The following is a 19,686-nucleotide window of genomic DNA, read 5'->3' on the forward strand; positions in this document are numbered from 1 at the left end:
GCCAGACTTAGTGAGGACACCCCATCAGCTTAGCCCTACTTATCTTAGAACATCTGAATTCATGCCCTCTACCTGCCTGGCCTTCCTCAGTAGCAGGGATTATGTGAGATAGTAGACCCAGCTTTCAACACCCTTCTAATTCTTTTTTTTTTTTTTAACAAACACATCCATGCATTCATCCCCAACACATCCCAATTTTCGAGATTAACTCAGTTATCCCGAATTTTCCTTTAAGTACTTTCAAATTACCACTTTCATTGCAAAGGAGTGTAATTCAATAAAATACAGTTCTAATCCTGAACTGACTAATCCCATTAACTCTATAGATTGTTTTCTTTTCTTGGTTTTTAAAGTATTGACCCTTTCTCTTTCTTTTCACCTCCAGTAGGTAATAGTATCCCTTTTAAGATTACTCATTTCCTCTTCCCCATGTTGAATATTTGAATATTGTTAAGTACAGCAGCTGAATGTATGTGATAAGTGCTAAGTATATTTTAAACCCTCTTGTTCATCTACACAATACATTCTGCTTCTCACTTATTACACATATCAACCACTATCCAGTTAAATCAATTATAAATGCTACAGTCTACAATAGTGTACATAATGAATTTCAGTGATGCATACGCTAATTCCCTTCCTCTCTCATGACTTGATATTGCCACAAATTATAGCCGACCCAATGAATTTTTGTTTACTCTTAAAAATATTCATGATATTTCCGCTACTCTTTCTTTGAAATAATTCCAGGTCATAACACCCCCCCAACTCTTGTTTTGCTGTCATATAACAGTCTTTTTCTCTCTCTATCATGATAGATAATGAGCCAGTGAAATTTGAATTGGATTACCTTGGATAGGTGAGGGTTTCTCCTTAGCCACTGTTAAGACTATTTCTTTTTGTCCGTGTAGCTCTAGAATTCAATGATTCTTTACCCAGATGAGTTGAATCTGATGTTTCTCTTTGAGGGTGCCCAGTGAATCCAATAGACTTGCATCATGTCTACTGATCTTACTAATTCTAAGACTTTTTTAAAGCAGTTTCTTGAAAATATCTTGGTTAAATTCTTTTTCTTCATGTTTTTTTCCTAGATGATCTCCTGATTTTTAGATAAATTCTCTGATAGATCTTCTCACTCTGTCATCTTTGCTTGTAAGATGTCTCCCCCACCACCACCTCCCTTCCCTCCAGTCACATCGTCCTGTGCTCTTGCTTTGCTAAAACTTGGCTTCTGCAGCAAATTGGCCTTCCAGCCTGAGGATTTGATTTCTCATTGATTCCATTCCTTTATTCAAAGTTTCTACTTCTTGGGTCATTGTGGAAGTTAATCTGTCTTTTTTCCCCCTTCTGGTATCTTTTCTTGTGAATCTTTTTATCCATAGTATTTGTTCATCATGTTGGAGTTGGTTATTTTCCCCTCCTGCTGCTTATTGACTCAGTTGTTATTTCCTTCTCCTTATCTAAAAAGCTATTCTCTTTTGAGGTTCTTTGGATGCTCTTCCTTTTCTCTCCTCCTCTCATTTTATTTAGGGGTCTTTTTATTCACACAGGGTGAATTGAGAAACTGCCGCTCTTATGTTTACAGGTATGGAAGGCTTCTGTGTAAGCTTCTAGTCTTTTTCATTTCTTTTTAATAGATTTTTATTGCTGTCTTTTATTTTTACATCACTGAGATTTCTTCCTGTATCCCTTTCCTTCCCTCCTACCAGAGAACTATTCCTTGTAACAACAAATTACGTTTTTATTTCTTAATCCTGAAAAATTATTTCTAAAATATGATAGCTGATATATGTGTGTATATGGATAGAAAGAAAGAAAGATAGAGCTTTTTAAATAGGTTTAGAGCTGGAAGGAGCTTTAGAGACCATTTTATATAACCCCCTCATTTAATAGCTAAGGAACATGGAGCCCAGGGAGGTTAAGTGATTTATCTGAGGTCACAGAGATAGTAAATTATAGAACCATGATTCATACCTGCTTCCTTCTTGATACTCACTACAGCCCTTTGAGATAGGAGTCACAGGTGTTATTCTCTCCATTTTTATAGATGAGGAAGCTACGGATCAGAAAAGTTAAGTGATTTGCGCATTGTCATTTTGCTAGCAAGTGTCAGAGGTGGGTTCCATACTGAGGTCTCTCCTGATTTCAGATCTTTTCTAATATGCTATGCTGTCTTTCTCTTTATAAAATATTAACCATACCTACATTTCAATTTTATCATTCTTCTTATGGTTTTATCCTGCATTACAATAAGTACATAAAATATGCCTGATGTTTTATTGTGATTACATTCAGTTTGTAATAGATATATAGAACTGCCCCATCATGAAGGTGCCAAATATGAATTTTATTAGAAAAAATGTTTTCAGTAACTTATTTGCAAAGAAAAATATCTACAATAGATGCTAAACCCATAGGCTTTGTGTGTTCTATAATATATAGTTTTTTTTTACACAAATAGATATCTACATATAAAACTTATCCATAGTTATGTATAATACCTCCTTAAATTTTTTAAAAGTTTTGCACGTTCTCTAAAATACCTCTCCCTGAACTGTTCAGTGAGTGTTTTAATCTCACCTTTTCCTCAGTTTTCCTCCTTTACAAAACTGAGATAACCTTAGTTGGCACAAAAAGTTGCCTTGAGAACTTGGGAGCTGATGGTCCCACTGTACTTTGCCCTGGTCAGATGATATCTGGAACACATTAACAAAAGTTAGTAAGTTCCCTGACATTGAGCAACTTAACTGAAGTTCTCATTTCCTAGTTGTTCTAGTACCATATTTATAATTATCTGATTGCAATAATAAATTCAGTTCTGGTTGCCTCATTTTAAGAAGATCATTTATAAGCTGGAAAGCCTCCAGAACAGGGCAGTTAGGATGGTGATTCAAGATTATATGAGGAATGGGCGAAGGAAATGGGGGTGCCCAGCCTGAAAAAGAGAAGATGTAAAGGGAAACATGATAGCTATGTTCAAATATTTGAAGCGCTATCATGTGGAAAAAGAATTGGAGTTGTCCTTCTTCACCCTATAGGATAAGCCAGGAACGATGGGTAGAAAATATAGAGGCTTAAATTTAAGTTTAATATAAGAAACAAAATTTTCCTAATAAGTAAGAGCTCTGCAGAAATATTATGTGTTACACCTGGAGGTGGTGAGTTCCCCATCATTGGAGGTTTTAAAGCAATGGCTAGATGACCATTTGTTGGAGACTTACTAAGGGCTGGTTGGGCTAAGTGGTCTCTGAGGACCCAATCTAAAATTCTATGATTTTCTAAGAATAAAATGAGACTGCAGGGGTTGGGGGCGAGGGGGAGGAGAGGATTAAATAGTTTTATAGTGTTGTAACATAAGGAAAATAAATTTATGATTTTGTTACTCAACTGCAACATGCAAATCAATTAAAATGGGTCAGCTTCCTGCCTGCTTAGAAACAATGCTACACATTTAACTACCTTGTATATTTTTTCTTATACTTTAAATCTTTTAAAGTGTGCTAAGCCAAGTGGTAACAATATTCCATGATCAGAGTTGCAAAATTAGAGCCTGCAAGATTCTGCAATGCTGCAAAAGTAAACAAATGCCCTGTGATTCAGTAACTTATCTGAAGCCCACGTTGTTTAGTTGTTCTAGCGCCATGTTTATAATCATCTTTTTAGCAACAGATTCTAAAGCCATTAGTAGCAACTGGTTCTTACCCAAACAGCTCTTCTTAGGTTCTAAAGAACATAGTTCCCAAATTTTAAGTGACTTTTACCTGTGACAATACAAGCTTCTCAACATTTCAGCCTAGTCCCTGAATAAAACCTTTATCTTGGCCTGGGGAAAAAAAAATTCAAGAAAAAAAATTAATGCAGCAAAATATCTTCTAATTCACTACTGTTTACCCTGTGGTGTTTATTTAGATTCATGCTGCTACCATGATTTATTCCCACCTCACAGGATAATGAACCTAGATTTTATTTCTGTTCTTTGCCCAGACTTGTACAGCAGGCAAAGTGTCTGAAAATCAAAGGAAAAGAAGATATTGACTTGGATAATTTGTTCAGAGGTAAAAACAAAAAAAAATGCTTTTTTATGGGAAATTTCTTGGAGTTTTTGTTTGTTTGTTTGTTCAACTGTCCAGTTCTGCTTCATCTTCTTAGTAAAGCAAGCCATGCTAGAGTTTCAGTTTTGCCATCAATGAAATAAAGATTTTGGTTTTTAATCTTTAGATGATCTCTAAGGCCCCTATCAACTACAAAATTCTGCAGTTGTTCTACAATTACCCACACTGAGAAGGATGTTAAACTACATACTCTTTTAAACAGGACCATGAGAGTAAAGTCATTCATGGTAACATCTACCTTTGCCTTCTGCATAGAGAGCATTATAACCAAAATATCTCTGATGTTATTGTAATAGGTTAGGACTAAAGCATTTGTACAGATAACCTCATCTACTGGGTTGACTTCTGAGTACCTTCCAGCGCTAAAATTTCCTGATGCTATGATGATGGTTTAGGAAGGCAGAAGAGAATATACTTGCCTTAAAAAAAAAACAAATAAATAAATAAATGCTGGAGGATGTGTTTATGGGTGTATTCAGGAGATATTTTTGTTGACTTCTCTTTCCAGTCAAGGCTCAATAAAGATATATTTTTGTGTATGACTCTTCATATAAGCATAACAGATCAGTTTCTATTTATGTAGCTTTAAGTCAAATAATGATGGAAAATGTCTTATTTGTTGATATTGCAGTGTTATATATATATGTGTGTGTATATATACATATATATGATATTGCAAAGCACTTGTATATTTATTACTTATCTGACCCTCACAACAACGCTGTGAGGTAAGTACAAAAGCATTATTATCTTCTTTTTAAAGAGGAAATTGAGACTTACAGAGGCTTAATAATAAGGTCACACAGCAAGGAAGCTTTAGACAAAGGAGTCCTCCCTAGGTCTCTTCCCACTCCAAATCTAGCACTCAGACCACTCCACCATGCTGGTCACTTAAAGCCATTTTTGTATAATCATTAATTAATCAGCACCTTTGTTCCTCTGGCTGAAGTGAATTTCCACCCTGTTTTCTCCTAGAGCTCCATAGGAAACCTTTCTCTGCTATTGTAAATGAAAATGAGATGCAAAGTTTTCTGCTGGTTTAACCTAGAGTGCATTGAAATTAACACAGCTGTGTGGTTCGGCATTTCCCTTTCAGGAAGGCAATACCCCTAAGACTTTTCTGAGGAGAGGAAGAAAGTGTACTTGGCAGTCATTGAAGGAGAGGGCTGGGGTTCCCTGTGAGTATGCTAGCCTATTTATGCTCATCACAGTAGGGAGTGAAGCACAGCTTGTGGTCCAGGGAACAGCTCTTGATTGCATCCCAGCCACAAAGGAGAAAATGGAGGGCTGAGAAAATACTGTGGCTCTATTATGCACAGGTGTGCACACACACACACACACACACACACACACACACACACACACACACCCCATAAAACAGAACAACTTGTATATTTAGCTGAGTGGAGAGTAGAACCTTGTGTTTTCAAAGGAACTGTTAAAAAAAAAATAGCATGGTCTCACTAAAATCTTGAAGGCCTTGTCTTTAAAAAGTACCATTTATGAGAACAATATAAGAGACATTTTAAAAAAAAAGTTCTAAATCAGTTTTCCACAAGGTTTGGAACATCTCGATAGAGTAATTATATATTTTTATTAAAACATGCAAACACGTGGGCACGTGTGCACCAACACCCAAACCTTTTTTACAATGCACATAGTAAATGTAGTAATGAGGATAATCCTTATAAATAGAAAAATATATTTGCATAATGTGAAAAATGAAATCTATTTTAATTATTCAGTACATACTTGTTCTCTTTAAAAAAAAAAAAAAGCAAATTCTTGGCCATATGTTTTTCTTTTCTCCAGGCATTTACTATTTTCTTTGGTTTGAATATTTTAAGATTCTGGATCCACAGCTCTATGCTAAGAATTTAAAATGATTTTGTGGGTTCTTTTGACGGGTTCATGAGAACACTGGACTTGATATCAGGGGACCTGGGTTTATATCATGGCTTTGCTTCTTAATACTTAATGTGACCTTGGGCAAGTCTCATAACTTCTCTGGGCATCAGTTCTTCATCTTTTGAAATAAGGGGATTAGATTAAATGGTTTCTAAGGTTTTTTCCAGCACTAAATCTATTATTCTCCTGGCTGAGCTGTACATAAAGTAGAGGCTAATGGTATACAGGGATGGAAGTAATTTAGCATTGTATTCTTTGTGTATGGTCATGCTAGTGAGCCTTTCTTTTGTCTTACCCAAATGCCTTTTAGTTCAGCTTAATTTCATTTCTTATACTTTTTCCCCTTCCCTTCCCAGATGACAGTAAATGCTACTGCCTTCCTTAGTTCTTAGAATACCCCTCTTCCCTTGAATTAACTCGTGAAGGATGACCTGATTTGTGTCTCTTTTTCTGAACACAAGTTTTTATAATCCGGCCGAGTTTTTCTTTGTTTGGGTTTAAAAAAAAACAAACCTGTTATTTCATTGGGGTAGGGAACTCATGGATAAGGAGACTTCCTCTACCAATGTGCAGATCAGTATCTTCTCTGCACTTTAGCATCTCAGGAAATTACCTAGAATCCTGAGAGGCTAAAAAACTTGCCTGCAGTCACGTTGCTATGTGTTGAAAGGTAGGACTTCAACAAATATCTTCCCTGGTCTGAGGCTGGCTCTTTCTCAGCTTCATCATGATTAGTTTTTTACATGTCATTAATTCTTTTTAAAATTTTTTAAAATAATATTTTATCCCCCCCCCAACGTGGGTAGAAATTTTAGTGTCTATTTATTCTTTTCCTCAAAATACTTTTCAGCTGAAATTTTTTTTTCATCTTAGGCATATTTAAAATTTTGAGTTACACATTTTATATTCCTAAAGCAGTTCATTCACTGTAGTAGCTGGACTTGGCAGGGATTATAAAAAATTGCTGAAATGCTACCAGATTTTCAACCAGGTATAGTTCTACGAATTCAGAATCAGTGCTCTTTTCTCACAAAAATGTATAAAAATAGCTTTGGATACATGAAAATTTTAATTAGGTTCAGGATTGTAAGGAATTAATTAAGAAAGCTGGGTTTTCAGAAGGGAGAGTTGGTAGCAAAATGGACAGAAGTAATTTGAAATTAAAAAAATAAAGAAGTGCCACCCACTCCTCCTGCCAGAAGGTAATAGCTAAAGTAATTGAGAGGTTTATCTAAGGTAAACATATCAGCAAACCTGATAGCCACACGTAGGCTGAGAGGATGCTCATGACAGCTGTTTATTATTTTCTTTGCCAGAAGAATGGGAAGGATTTCAGTATCTTACTTGAGGCTTGTATTATATCATTCGCACGCTAGTTACATTGTACCAAATCACCACATAGAACAATTCTTTGGATTATAGTTGGAATTGTATTACATTCTCCATTCAGTTTCCTAGATTTGTCCAAAAACTGCTCCAAAGTGAATTAATACATAATCATCTACTTGGAACACAAAATGAGTATGTCTTTAAAAAAAGGCCAGTTGTATTCATGAATCTTTGGGGTTCTGCTTAACTAGAAATCCCCTCCCACTCTGCCAATAATGGCAATATTGATACTGTAAGTTACTTAGCTCCTTAGTACCAGTAACAGGAAACAGATTACATCATTCTTTTCATTGTTGCTTTTTGCCAGTGACCAAACAGAAAGCTATGATCATTTAGTTCTTCCTAATTCATAAATAGTATTTTAGTGGGTGTATCCACCTCTCTCCTAATTTGAATAATACACAAGTAAGATACTTTATTTGGGAATATGAATAGCCTGGAGATGATTTGTGTTTGGGTGTATGTGTGTTGGGGGGGAGGGGGTGTTAAAATGTATGATGTATGTCGTATGATCTGCCTAACTATTGCCACTGAATCATTTGCTTACTAATTTACTGCCGTAGCTTCTTGGGCTATACCCTATACCTATACCACCAAATTGTCATGAAAACTAACTTTCAGAAATGCACAGAAAATGGGGGTCGGGATAAAAGAAATGATGTCTATAAATTTAGAGCCTCTGCTACTTACGGGTGTGGGATTCTGGTGCAATGATTAACACTTATAACTTAACACTTAGAAAATTTATACTTACTTGAAGAATATTGGAATTGCTTGCTTGACTATAAAGAGAAGCATCAAAAATTTTATTTGTTGCTAATGATCCTAAGTTTTGTCACAACTGATTTTGATTTTATCCAAGTGAAGACTCCCCTCACTGACACAAACAACTGTTCCATAACCATGTATAATTTATAAGTATGAATTATCACCTTGTTATCTGTTATTATATTTTATTATTATTGTCATTTCTCTTTTAACTTTAGGCAACAAGCAGTACTTAAGTATGTTGAGCAATGTGCCAAGAACAAGGGATAAAAAATTTCAGTGAAAGAATCTATATTCGGAAGGAGCTTAGATTCTAATGGAGGTGACTGCAAGTATATGTGTGTGTATGTGTGTGAACATATATATATATATATATATGTACATATCTATCTGTCTATATCCAGAGATCATATAAAAAGGGAATATAAAGAGGACAGGTGGGGGGAATAGTAAGTTATGTTTTGGATATGTTATATTTGAGATGTCTCTGGGCCATCCAGTTTATAATATCCAATAGGCATTTTTAAAAATCTTTTCTCCTTTATTAGTTAATGACATTTACACATTAGGAATATAGCCTGGTCCAGGAGGGGAGGTAGGTAGTGGAAGGACAGTGGAGAGGGATGAACTGTCCTCGGAGCCCTTCGTGGTCTCAAGGAGGTGGGAGCCAGTTGAATCTCAGGTTGAACCATTGGAAGTGAAGGGAGTGTACAGCACCAAAGCTCAGGGCAAAGAGTGGGGCTGGCTATATAAATATGGATATGGATATATCTATAGATAGATTTGTGAGTCATCAGAAGAGGCTAAACCCATGGGAGTTGATGGAGAGGTACAAGATAAAGGGAGATAGAAAGAAGGAATGTGGGGAGGGAACGATGGTAGGATTGGGAAGCGAAGGTTTGGAACAATTTCTGGGGGAGAAAAATAAAAAATCAATTGTGGGGGGAGAAGAGTATTGCTATAGTGAGGCCCCACTTTAAGTTGGATAACATGAATTTGTAACATACTCATTCAGCAACTTTCCAGCTCCGTTCAGCAGTATATGGGTTGGAGTTAATGAAGCAGATAGATGATGGGAGTATTCCAGGGCTGAGGTTTGGCAAGGGATGATAGGGTAAGAGGATAGGGGATTCAGCAATAGAGGACAAGATAGAATTGAATTGGCTAATGTACAGGGTTGAAATTGGAAAGGGAGAAAAATGAATTAAAAGTGAGTTAACGCCAGGAAAAAATATTGAGGGATTGGAGGTCTCATGAGAGCAAAGAATAGATTTAGGAGGATTGAAGTACAAGGAGAGATGGAATGAGAAGAGCTTATAGTCAGGTAAGGAAGTATGAAGTGAACAATCACCAACCAACATAAATATTCCAATCCCAAAAGAACAGCAGCAAAAAAGTTGTATATAAAATCATGAACTTTTAAATGCAAAATAATGTAATGAAACTTTTGAATTCTTTCCTTCCTTCCTTCCTCCCTTCTTTCCTCCCTTATTTCTCCCTTCCTTCTTTCCTTCCTCTCACTTTCCACTAACAACCGGCTCACCCACCCACACCCACACACAATGGTAACCATTCCTTATTAAAAATATGAATAGTCACTTTGGCCATGGTCACCTGTACCTTCAATCCTGGCTCCTGGGGAGGTGAGACTGGTAGAAGTGCGTTTCCTGAGCTCAGGAGTTCTGAGCTACGGCAGGGCTAAGCTGATTAGTGTCCATACTGGTTCTGAGACAAATAGGGGTGCTCCGTAAGAATGGAGAGCCAACAAGATGCTGAGAGGCAAACCAAAGCATGTTGGAAATGGAACAGGTCAAAGTTTCTGAGCCAAGCAAGAGTGGGATCAAACCTATGAGTGGCTACCGTACTTCCAGCCTAGGTAGGATAGACCCAGTTTAAAAAAAAAAAAAGTTTTTATGTATAATTAAGCAAAATAAATCAATATGTTATCCACATCTGAAAATAGTGTTTTTCTGCAAATCCTGCATCAAAGATATGCCCAAAATGCTGCAGGCCCTCATTTTGGAAAATATTCCTCCAGCTGTCCAGTCTCTTATCTCATTCTCCCTCCGTTACTCTCACCTCCTTTTCCAGCCATATAATTCACTTCATCCAAGATTTAATACATGCCTTCCATGTGCAAGTCATTTAGGAAACAGACAGAAAGATGAAAGAATCCCAGCATTTGAGGAGTTGACTTTCTCCTGTGGGTGGGATGAGTTACAGCACATAAAAGTGAGGGGAGTGCTTTTATGCCACTTCTCACTCACAAGACATTGGTAAAATACTGTAATCTACCATACCTATCATGAGGCTTCTTTTGTCCTTTTTATTTCTTGTAATTCCATTTCTTCTGAGATTGTGATATTCCATAGTTCACACCATTTTGTCACAGTACTTAGGATAATACCACTTAGCAAAATGATTGACTTATGCTGTGAGGTAGCTTGTAGAATTTTCAAGGCTTACCAGGTATAATAAATTTGAGGATTGTATTTTCCAAGGGCCCAAATCTCTGCAGAGAGATTAGTGTTCTCTACAGAGCACTATTCTTGCTTTAGTCAGTAAGTCAATAAACCAGCATTTCTTAAGCACCTGCGATGGGCTAGGCACTTTGTTATGAACTAGGGGTATAAAAACAGTGATTTAAAGCTTCTGTTGTCAAGGAATTTACTTTTTAATGGGAGGTGGGAGATAAGACAGTTCTTGGAGAGGCTTTCAGACTAATTACCAGTGAAATAAAAAGCAACTTTTCACTACTTGGAATCTTTGTCATGTAAAGATTTAGATCAATTGTTATACCTAAAAATGAAATTTAGTAGGTAGCACTTCTTGTATTGGGATAGATAGATTAAAAAACAAAATGAAAAGTCATAAAGGTACTTTGATGACATTTACAATTAAGTCATGTCTTTCTCCAATGTTAAGGAAAGAAAATAAAGAGAAACTAGCCTGGAAATATGTAATGTATATTCTAAATGTTAACAGAAAAATTTCAGTGGTTATTACAAAACACTGAAGCGCTGTAAAAGTGCCTAATTGATGTATAGTATCAGATGTGGTACTATTATTTTATTTTGGCAAATATGAATTCAATCTCTCCCCAATACTGTCCTGTTGAAGAAAGCCTTTTATCTTCTTTAGAGATTAATCCAGATATTAAGAACTTTCAAAAAAGAGTCAAAAGATGCTTGTTTAAAAAGTATATAGACAGGGAAATTGAAGGAGAAGGGTTGATAAGAGAAGGGGAGGAGAGATAGAAGGGAGGGCAGATGAGGAGAAGGGGTATTCAGAATGCATGCCATCTTGGGGTGGGGGGAGGGACGAGATGGGGAGAAATTTGGAACTCAAAATCTTGTGGAAGTGAATGTTGAAAACTAAAAATAAATTAATTTATAAAAAAAAAATTTTTTTAATGTATAGAATGATAGCCCAAATTAGATGTCTGGTAAGAAAATCTTCACATATCACTTTCTTTCCCAGAAACCTTCAGGCACTTACCATGGTCTAGTGAATAAAAGACAAACCACTTAGTCCACCCTTTAAAACCTTTTACATTCTGCTTCCCATTTATTCTTCCAAGCTTGTTTCAAAATACTCTCCTTCATATCATTATCAGTCTCAATTCCCTGATCATGTCTTTCTTTCTTCTGTTTCTCTTTATTTCCTGCCCTCTGCACGCCAAACAGCAGTGCTTGGAGCAGACATCCTTCACATCTATATCCACTGAAACCTGTCTCTTCTTTCAAGAGCCAGCTTTGATACCACCCCTTCCATAATCTTTCCTTGACCTTCACCTCTGTCCTGAAGCTCAAAGTGAATCCTCCATTCTCAAAGCTCTCCTTGACTTTTCCTATGTGCTTAATAGAGGCAGTGGTTGTATATTTATATGGCAACGTTGTCAAACACCAATAGAAATGGAGGTTACTAACCTGTATGTAAGGATCCCTTCAGGCAGCATATTGACTTAGAAAACCACATGTTAATGTTAAATATGTTTGTTGTATTTTTATTTATTTTGTTAAATATTCCCCAATTATATTTTAACTTGATTCAGACTGCAGTCAGGAAAGTTGTAGGCTGCATGTAACCTGTAGACCATGTATGTGACACCTCTGGTATAATGAAGAGAACCAATCTTAGAGTCAAGAAGACCTGGGGTTGAGTCTTCTGAAATATAATATATTCTGATATATAACTTCTGGTTGTGTGTCCCTGGGCAAGTTATTTAGCCTGTTAGTGCCCCAAGCAGTTCTCTATGATTATAAATTACAGAATGATTGGTGATAAATAGATAAGACATTTATTAAAAGCACTTACTATGTGCTGGGCATGGTGCTAAGCATTGTAGATGTAAAACCAAGAAAAGAAGGTAGTTTCTGCTCTAAAGAAGCTTACATTCTTAAGGGGAAGAGAACAAATAAAAGGGAAGTAGGAAGTGAAAGGAGGTAGGCAGCTGGGAGGGAAATGAAGAGCATCTCTAAGACCTGTGATAATATGGCCTTATGGGCAGTCATCAAGTTGGCCTCAGGGTGGAGTCATCTTGGGGCAAGACAATAGATGTGCAGTTTGAACCAGGAGGGCTCTTAATTGGCAAGGAGAGTTTCTGGGACTTGCCTGTAGCAGTGAAATCAGAGAGAAACAGACAGACAGAATGACACTACTTACTTATAATATTTTGTGAGCTCCTAGAATGCAAGGAATGAGGAACTTTTCTTTTCATCTCTGATGCCTTGCTCATAGTAGGTTCTTAAATATTTCAATTGAGCTAAGTGATATTTCATTTTTAGAAGAGATTCATGTGTCTTTTAGATGTTCTAAATCATCAATAATAATAATATTCCTGCAGACAGTCCTCAACTAATGACTGTTGAGAAGGGGGTAGTTGGGTGGGCCCAAGGGTTAAAGTGGAATGTCTGGGGTACCTCCAACCAAGCTGGGGATGGGGGCAAGTAGAGCAGGTGAGCATACAGCTAAAAGTGGATATCTGTTGCTTAGTGGGAATCTGGAAACTGGAGATTTAGGAATAAATTGGGGTTGGGGTAAAGTTTGCCAAGGCTAATTCATGCTGGTCCCTCAAGATGTCCCTTGGTAGACTGAGGCAAGTGATGGCAGGGAAGGTCTTCATTTCCCTGCCATGGTGGCTGCTAGTATTGGTCAGTTTGCAGGTCATGCTGTTGTTGGGCTGGGACAAGAGAATTAGTCTAATAAAAGTAAGAAAACTTAAAGCCAAAATAAAGACAGTTACCAAGAGTATATGTTTTTACGATGTATACATGTTAATTATTATCCTTGTTTGGTAAAATTATAGTTTTATTTGAAATATTTGCTTTATTTCATAGTATCCTAGGCTTAACTCAATAACTTAGTTCCATTGTTGTCCCTCATTCTTATTGAATGACAAGTCATTATTGCTCTTGGAAATAATTGTTACATGTGGAGCTTTCAAAAGGGTGGTAGCCTAGAAAATAAAGTTGGCCTTTCCTCGGTAAAATAATATTAACAATAATGTATCTACCTTCAGCCTCTGTCATACAAATCTGAAAGCAAGTAGGGGCATTTTTTAAGCCATTGTTTGTTCAGTCCTTCAGTTCTGTCTGACTCTTTGTGACCCCTGGACCAACTGTCTTGGCAAAGATACTAGAGTGGTTTGCCATTTTCTTCTCCAGTTTTATGCAATCTGGAGTTAAGTGACTTGCCCAGGGTCATACAGCTAAGTTTGAGGTCTGATTTGAACTCAGGTTTTCCTGACTGCAGGCCCAGGACTCTATCCACTGAATCATCTAGCTGCCCCTTCAGCTATTAGATCTTATTTTATTTTTAGAGGGTACTGCTCAGCTGTATTTCTACATCCTTTTTATAAGTGAAAATTATATTCCTGTAGAATTTTGGGAGTGAGTAAAAAAAAAAGAAGTGGCTTCTCCTATTGAACTCCATCCTTGAGTTATGAATTTTAAAAAACATAAACATTACTGACAAAGTATTATTGAAACTCAAATGTGGAAAGAAACTTGGTGGAAAAAATGAAGAATATTTGGGTAAAAATAAACTTGCTTAATAAGTAGGTAACATATTTTTGGGTTATAAGGTTTGCGGGACTGTCAGCTCTGGAAACTAAATTCTGCATTGCCGAGTCTGGTGTGATGTGGGCAGTCAACACCACAAGTTTTCTCCAAAGTGTTCTAAAAATACTCTTAACTCTCTGTCTCTGCCACATCCTCTTCTCCAAACCAGCACAACTTCTACTTAGTTACCTTGTAGAGCAATCTTCACCTTTCCCAATCTTCTTAAATGAGAAGTAATTGATACCCGAGACGTAGCCCTTCACTGTCACCAGCTGTCAGGTATTTGTTCCCTTTGAGGCTTAACTTAACTCTAATCAAATATTAAGTCTTCTTGTCGAATGAGTTTGTCAAACCTTCTAAACCATGGGAAGGTATCTTAATTTGTCGTTGGAATTGCCCTCCAACTTTCCAACAGAATGCTAGCTCTACTTCTTTCTTCAAAGTCAATGTATGATGCCAGAAGGCTGAGCTGAATATCTGCTGTGTTATATTAGGCAGAGTGATATAAAGCTATTGTGACTGTCTCCTTTCCCGTTTCATTCCCCTCTGACATGTGCAGATTTGAAGAGAGGAAACATGAATTTACTTAGCCTTTGAAAACTCTTTAAGTATGATATAGGAGGCTACATAGCAAAGATATCCTATCCTTTGTTCATTGTTCCTTCTGGTGCTATTAAAAAAAATGTCATCTTTTTTATTCTGTCATCTAATTTTGATGGTAGAAAAAAGGCTTCAACTAACGCTACCTGCAGAACAAATATGTTAATGACCTAGAAGAAAAAGTACCCTGATCATCTGATGGACCAGAAGTGGTAGACGATTTGTTCCCATTACTAGAGATATAGTCTGTAAGTTTCTAGAAGATCGGCCTAGTGTAGAAGTTCATGAGGGGCAGCTAGGTGACACAGTGGAGAGTACCAGGCCTAGAGTCAGGAAGATTCATCTTCCTGAGTTCAAATCTGGCCTCAGACATTTACTAGCTGGGTGGTCCTGGGCAAGTGTTTGCCTCAGTTTCCTCAGCTGTAAACTGAGCTGGAGAAAGAAATGGCAAACCACTCCAGTATCTTTGCCAAGAAAACCCCAAAATGGGATCTCGAAGAGGTGAACATGACTAAAAACAACTGAACAAGAATTGCTCACTAATCAGAAGGCTCTTATTTTAAGAAATGGTTCTCTTAGCCTTGAAATCTATAAGAAGCATTCAAAAAATATAATTGGTGGAGTCAGCCTTAGGAGTTTCACTCAGCCTGCTGCAAAAAGAAATTAGGTTAAAAAGGAGAAGACTTTTTAATGAAAGGATTTAAAGCATGTTAGTGAGACAAATTGTAGCATCTCTAAAGGCTATTCAACATCACATGAATTCCCACTGAGCCTTCTTAGGCCCATATTACTTCATGCTGAGATTAAACAATTTAGAGGGGGACAGTCCTCTAAAATGCTCACATCTAACATCTTATACGTATGCAGGAAAGTCAATCTAGTACGATGCCTTGAAACTGTGTTATTGATGCCTAGAAGTGTATCATTCAGATTCTTGGACAGTCGGCAGGTCAGATTTCTGAACTGAAGGGTATTAGACCTAAAAATCATATTCCTGAGAAGATGATGTTGAAAATAATTGTTCCCAACCAGTCAGGGAGCTTTGTTAGCATTCAGCCTGTTCTGTTAGGTAAGCTGGTGGAGCTAAAGCACTTAAAAAAAAAAATTAGATAGTAACTTTACAGATAATTAATTTTCCATAAATATGGAACATGAAGTATTTCTGTACAAAGTGAAAATAAATATGTGTCCTCATATCACTTGGACTCTATAGACCTCACATCAGTCAGGGATTCTGTCGAGTCACAGTGAATTCATTGCACCTCTTCTTGTTGCTATAGTTACCATTGCCTTGTGGGCTACATTGTGTATCACTTATGTGTTGTACTTTATTTACTAGGAAAGACTGCAGTTTCATCTATTATTCACATTGTTCTTTCTCATTCACTATTTTACCTTGCTCTTCTGCCTTGGTTTTTTTTCCCCTTTGAAGAAGAGATCTGTATAATTTCAGAAGGCATTTACAGCATGAAGATCCAACATTATTTCTTGTTCAAAATTGACTGATAAGGCTTTGGTGGCTACACTGTACAAAGGAAAATCATATTATAGCATCTATGGTAGTAGAAGCTTTTTTTCCCAGCCCTTGGAAAATCAGAACCTTAAATGTAAATAATACTAAGCAAAGGAATTAAAGAAACTGATAAAGAAGTTAGGACAGCAGAGTGGGGGGGGGAGGGGAGGTGTCACTATTCTTTCTAACTATGAACACCAGGATAGCATTTATTTCATATTTTAAAGGAAGGAGGTATCTGTCAAATGCCAGCCCTTCATCACCACATTAGGTACTCTGAGTTTTTCCAGTGGTGTTGAGCGGTACCAAGAGAGAATTTTTCTCAACACAAAATTATCAACTGGAGTGTCACATGAATGGCCTTGGTCTCATTAAATTTATGCTTATTATGTCATAATAACAGAATCACAGAATTTGATAAAGGAAAACCTCAGTAGCCATCCTGAAAGGTATCCACCTTTTAATGTACCTTAGTATGGATATCAGTTGAGCAAAGCAACCCAGACAGTCTCAGAGCAACCTAGGATAATGAAAAGGAGCCCCAAGGGAATATTTAAGGGGACTTGTTCTTTGCTCTGGGCTGTTTAACATTTTTATCGACAGCTTGGATGAAGGCATAGATGTCATGCTTATCAGATTTGCAGGTGATATCTAACATAGATGACCAAGTCAGAATGCAAAATGATTCAACAGATTAGAAAAGTGGGACCAAATCTAATAAGATGAAATTTAATTGGGAAAATATAAAATTTTACATTTCATTTCAAAAAATCACCTGCACAGAATATAACATAAGGAAGTTGTGGCTAGACAACATTTCATTTGAATAAGATTTAGAGGGTTTTTTTCTTTTTGTTGGTGGTGGTGGTTTTAATGCACCAACTCAAAGTCAGCAACGTGATATGACAACAACAGTAACAAAAAAAAGCTAATATAAATTAGCCTTCGTCAAGAGAAATATAACATTCAGGGCTGAGGAGTCTGGGTCCTAGAGTCCAGCTGTTTTCTCTCCTAGCCAGATGATATCTGAGATACTGTCTTCTCTTTGGGTTGTAACCTGTGAGTAAGTTCACTCACAAGTTCACAAGAGTGTTTAGAGAGCGATGGAGAGGATAAATGACCTTAAGATCATTTTCACCATATGAGGATCAGTTTGGTGACGTTTAGCCTTGTTAAGAGTAAACTTAGTGGTGACATGATGACTGTCAAGTATTTGAAAAGATGACATACAGAAAACAAGACAAGAAACAATGGGTTTGCAGAGAGGCAGAGTTCAGCTCAATGTAAAGAAAAACTTAATAATTAGACCTTTCTAAAAGGTGAATGAACTCCTTAATAAGATAGTTAATTTTCCTCTTCCTAAGGGTCTTCAAGAGTAGACTGCATCTGTTACTGGGATCCCTTGCTGGGTATTATTGAGAAGGGAGTCTTATCCAGTAATGAGTCAGACTAAGGATCTGTTTTTCTTGCCAATTATTGGATTCTATGATTCTGTGATTTTGAGGCTAGTGTTGTTCTGCTTCGATTGGTATTTATCGTTCACCATTAAGGTTTGCAAACCACTGTACATATATTATTTCATTGATCCTCACAATAACTGTGAGGTAGGTGTTGTTATTCCCATTATATAGTAGAGGAGAAAAGACTGAGAGCAGGTAAGTGACTTGACTAGAGTTATACTGCCAGAGTCTGAGGCAAAATTTGAACTCAGGTCTTCCTTACTCCCAGGTTCAGTACTGTATCCATTATGCCAGGCTGCAGTTGCCATCCCTAAACTTTTCAACTAGATATCTAGACTTGAACCTGTCTCCTTTAAAACACCCGAGGTGGTTAACGGAAAACCATAAATCCCTTAGACTCAATGTAAAATATATCCAAAGGCTTGACTTTTATCTCTTCTCTGTCCACTACAGAAAAGCTACAAAAACTAGAGGAATTTTGCTTTGTGTTGATCATATTGGCAGTAAAGCTTGTGTCAAAAACCATTTCAGCATCTCTGACACTCTTATTCGACTTTTTGACAGTATTTCTTTTCTCAAGTTGAATCCTTTTCTGCTTGACCTGAAATTCATCCTTGAAGTGGCACTATTGTTGTCTTTCTACTAATGAATTTTGTAACTCTTGTCCTTTTCATTTTATAGAAATTTGGACATATCTACACAAAACCAATACTTTAAAAAAGAGAAGGAAAGAAACCGAAAGGACTAACACATTTTCAGCTCTGTTGTCATGAACGCCTTCAAATAATTGATTTTGAGCCATTTGTGTATGAGGTTGTGCATATAATATGGACTGGTGGCAGAAAGGGAGGATTTGCAAAGGCTCAGAGTATAACCACTTCTTTTTTTTTTTCCAGCCAAAAACAAGGTTTATTAGAAAATACATCATATTGGGCAGACTCTTAAGGAGTTTGAACATTAGTGAGCTATTTGCTAGATTGTAAGAACCTGAGCAGTGGCTAGATTATAAGAATTTGAGCATCTTAATGGAGGTGAGATGGACCTTATATACAGAAAGACTATGGGAGGGATCTAGTAGTGGCCAAGTAGTCTGTAAGGTAATAGAACTCCAGGGGTGGCCAAGGGAGAATGGAGCCTAGATAAGAATAAGGGAGGGAAGTGGCCAGGGGACATAGGGAGGTCTAGGCTAGGTTAAGGGTAACAGATTGGGCATAGCCACAATGAAAGGCCAGTTGATGGGATTATAGCCTCAGGGAACTGCCAGAGATTTAGTCTAGGGTTTTTCCTTTTTGGGGTCTAGATTCCCATCCTCATCAACATGTCTCAGATGGTGGATTATTGATTTATGGATGACCAAAAACAAGGTTTATTAGAACATCCACCATATTGACCAGACTCTTAAAGAGTCTGAACATGAGTGACAAAGTGGACCTTATATACAGAATCATGAGCTTTTTTACCTCAAACAACAAGTTTTACTAATCACAGCTTCACCAGTTTGAAACTTGAAACAAACCCATTACCAATCAGATGACTTCAGTTATAACACATTTCCAAATTACTTCACACAGAGAATCAATATCTCATCATTAGCAGTTAAAACTACAACTTTAAAAAGAGCGAGCTTACTGCTTGCCAAGTTCAAGTTGAAAGGCCAGCTTCTTTACCATGAGCAGGATGTGCTGAACCTGAGTGATGCTTCCAGGCAAAGGTTGCCCCAGGGCCCAAGGCCATTGCCAGTGGGGCCCATGCTGTAGCTGCTGCCCCTCCCCTCTCCTTCTTTTCCTCAGGTGGGGGAGGGTGAAATCAAAGTGAAGGGGAAAGAATGAAACTCTTTTGTCCTATGAGAGAGGTTAACAGATACTCTCTTGACT

The 19,686-nt window shown here is 37.1% G+C and overlaps 1 protein-coding gene across 4 annotated transcripts in view; it reads left to right on the forward strand.

Moving 5' to 3' along the window:
• The window catches only part of LOC114054055 (lethal(3)malignant brain tumor-like protein 4), a 504,773-nt gene that overhangs the window by 356,934 nt on the left and 128,153 nt on the right, over positions 1-19,686 (forward strand). For all 4 annotated transcript variants that reach the window (XM_027877122.1, XM_027877124.1, XM_027877123.1 and 1 more), the window contains one exon: positions 3,985-4,055. In XM_027877122.1, the coding sequence (XP_027732923.1) occupies positions 3,985-4,055 (71 nt within the window). The remainder of the gene's footprint in view (positions 1-3,984; positions 4,056-19,686) is intronic.

Source organism: Vombatus ursinus, unplaced genomic scaffold, assembly GCF_900497805.2.
Source record: "Vombatus ursinus unplaced genomic scaffold, bare-nosed wombat genome assembly UNPS02014812.1, whole genome shotgun sequence".
Classification (NCBI taxonomy): domain Eukaryota; kingdom Metazoa; phylum Chordata; class Mammalia; order Diprotodontia; family Vombatidae; genus Vombatus; species Vombatus ursinus.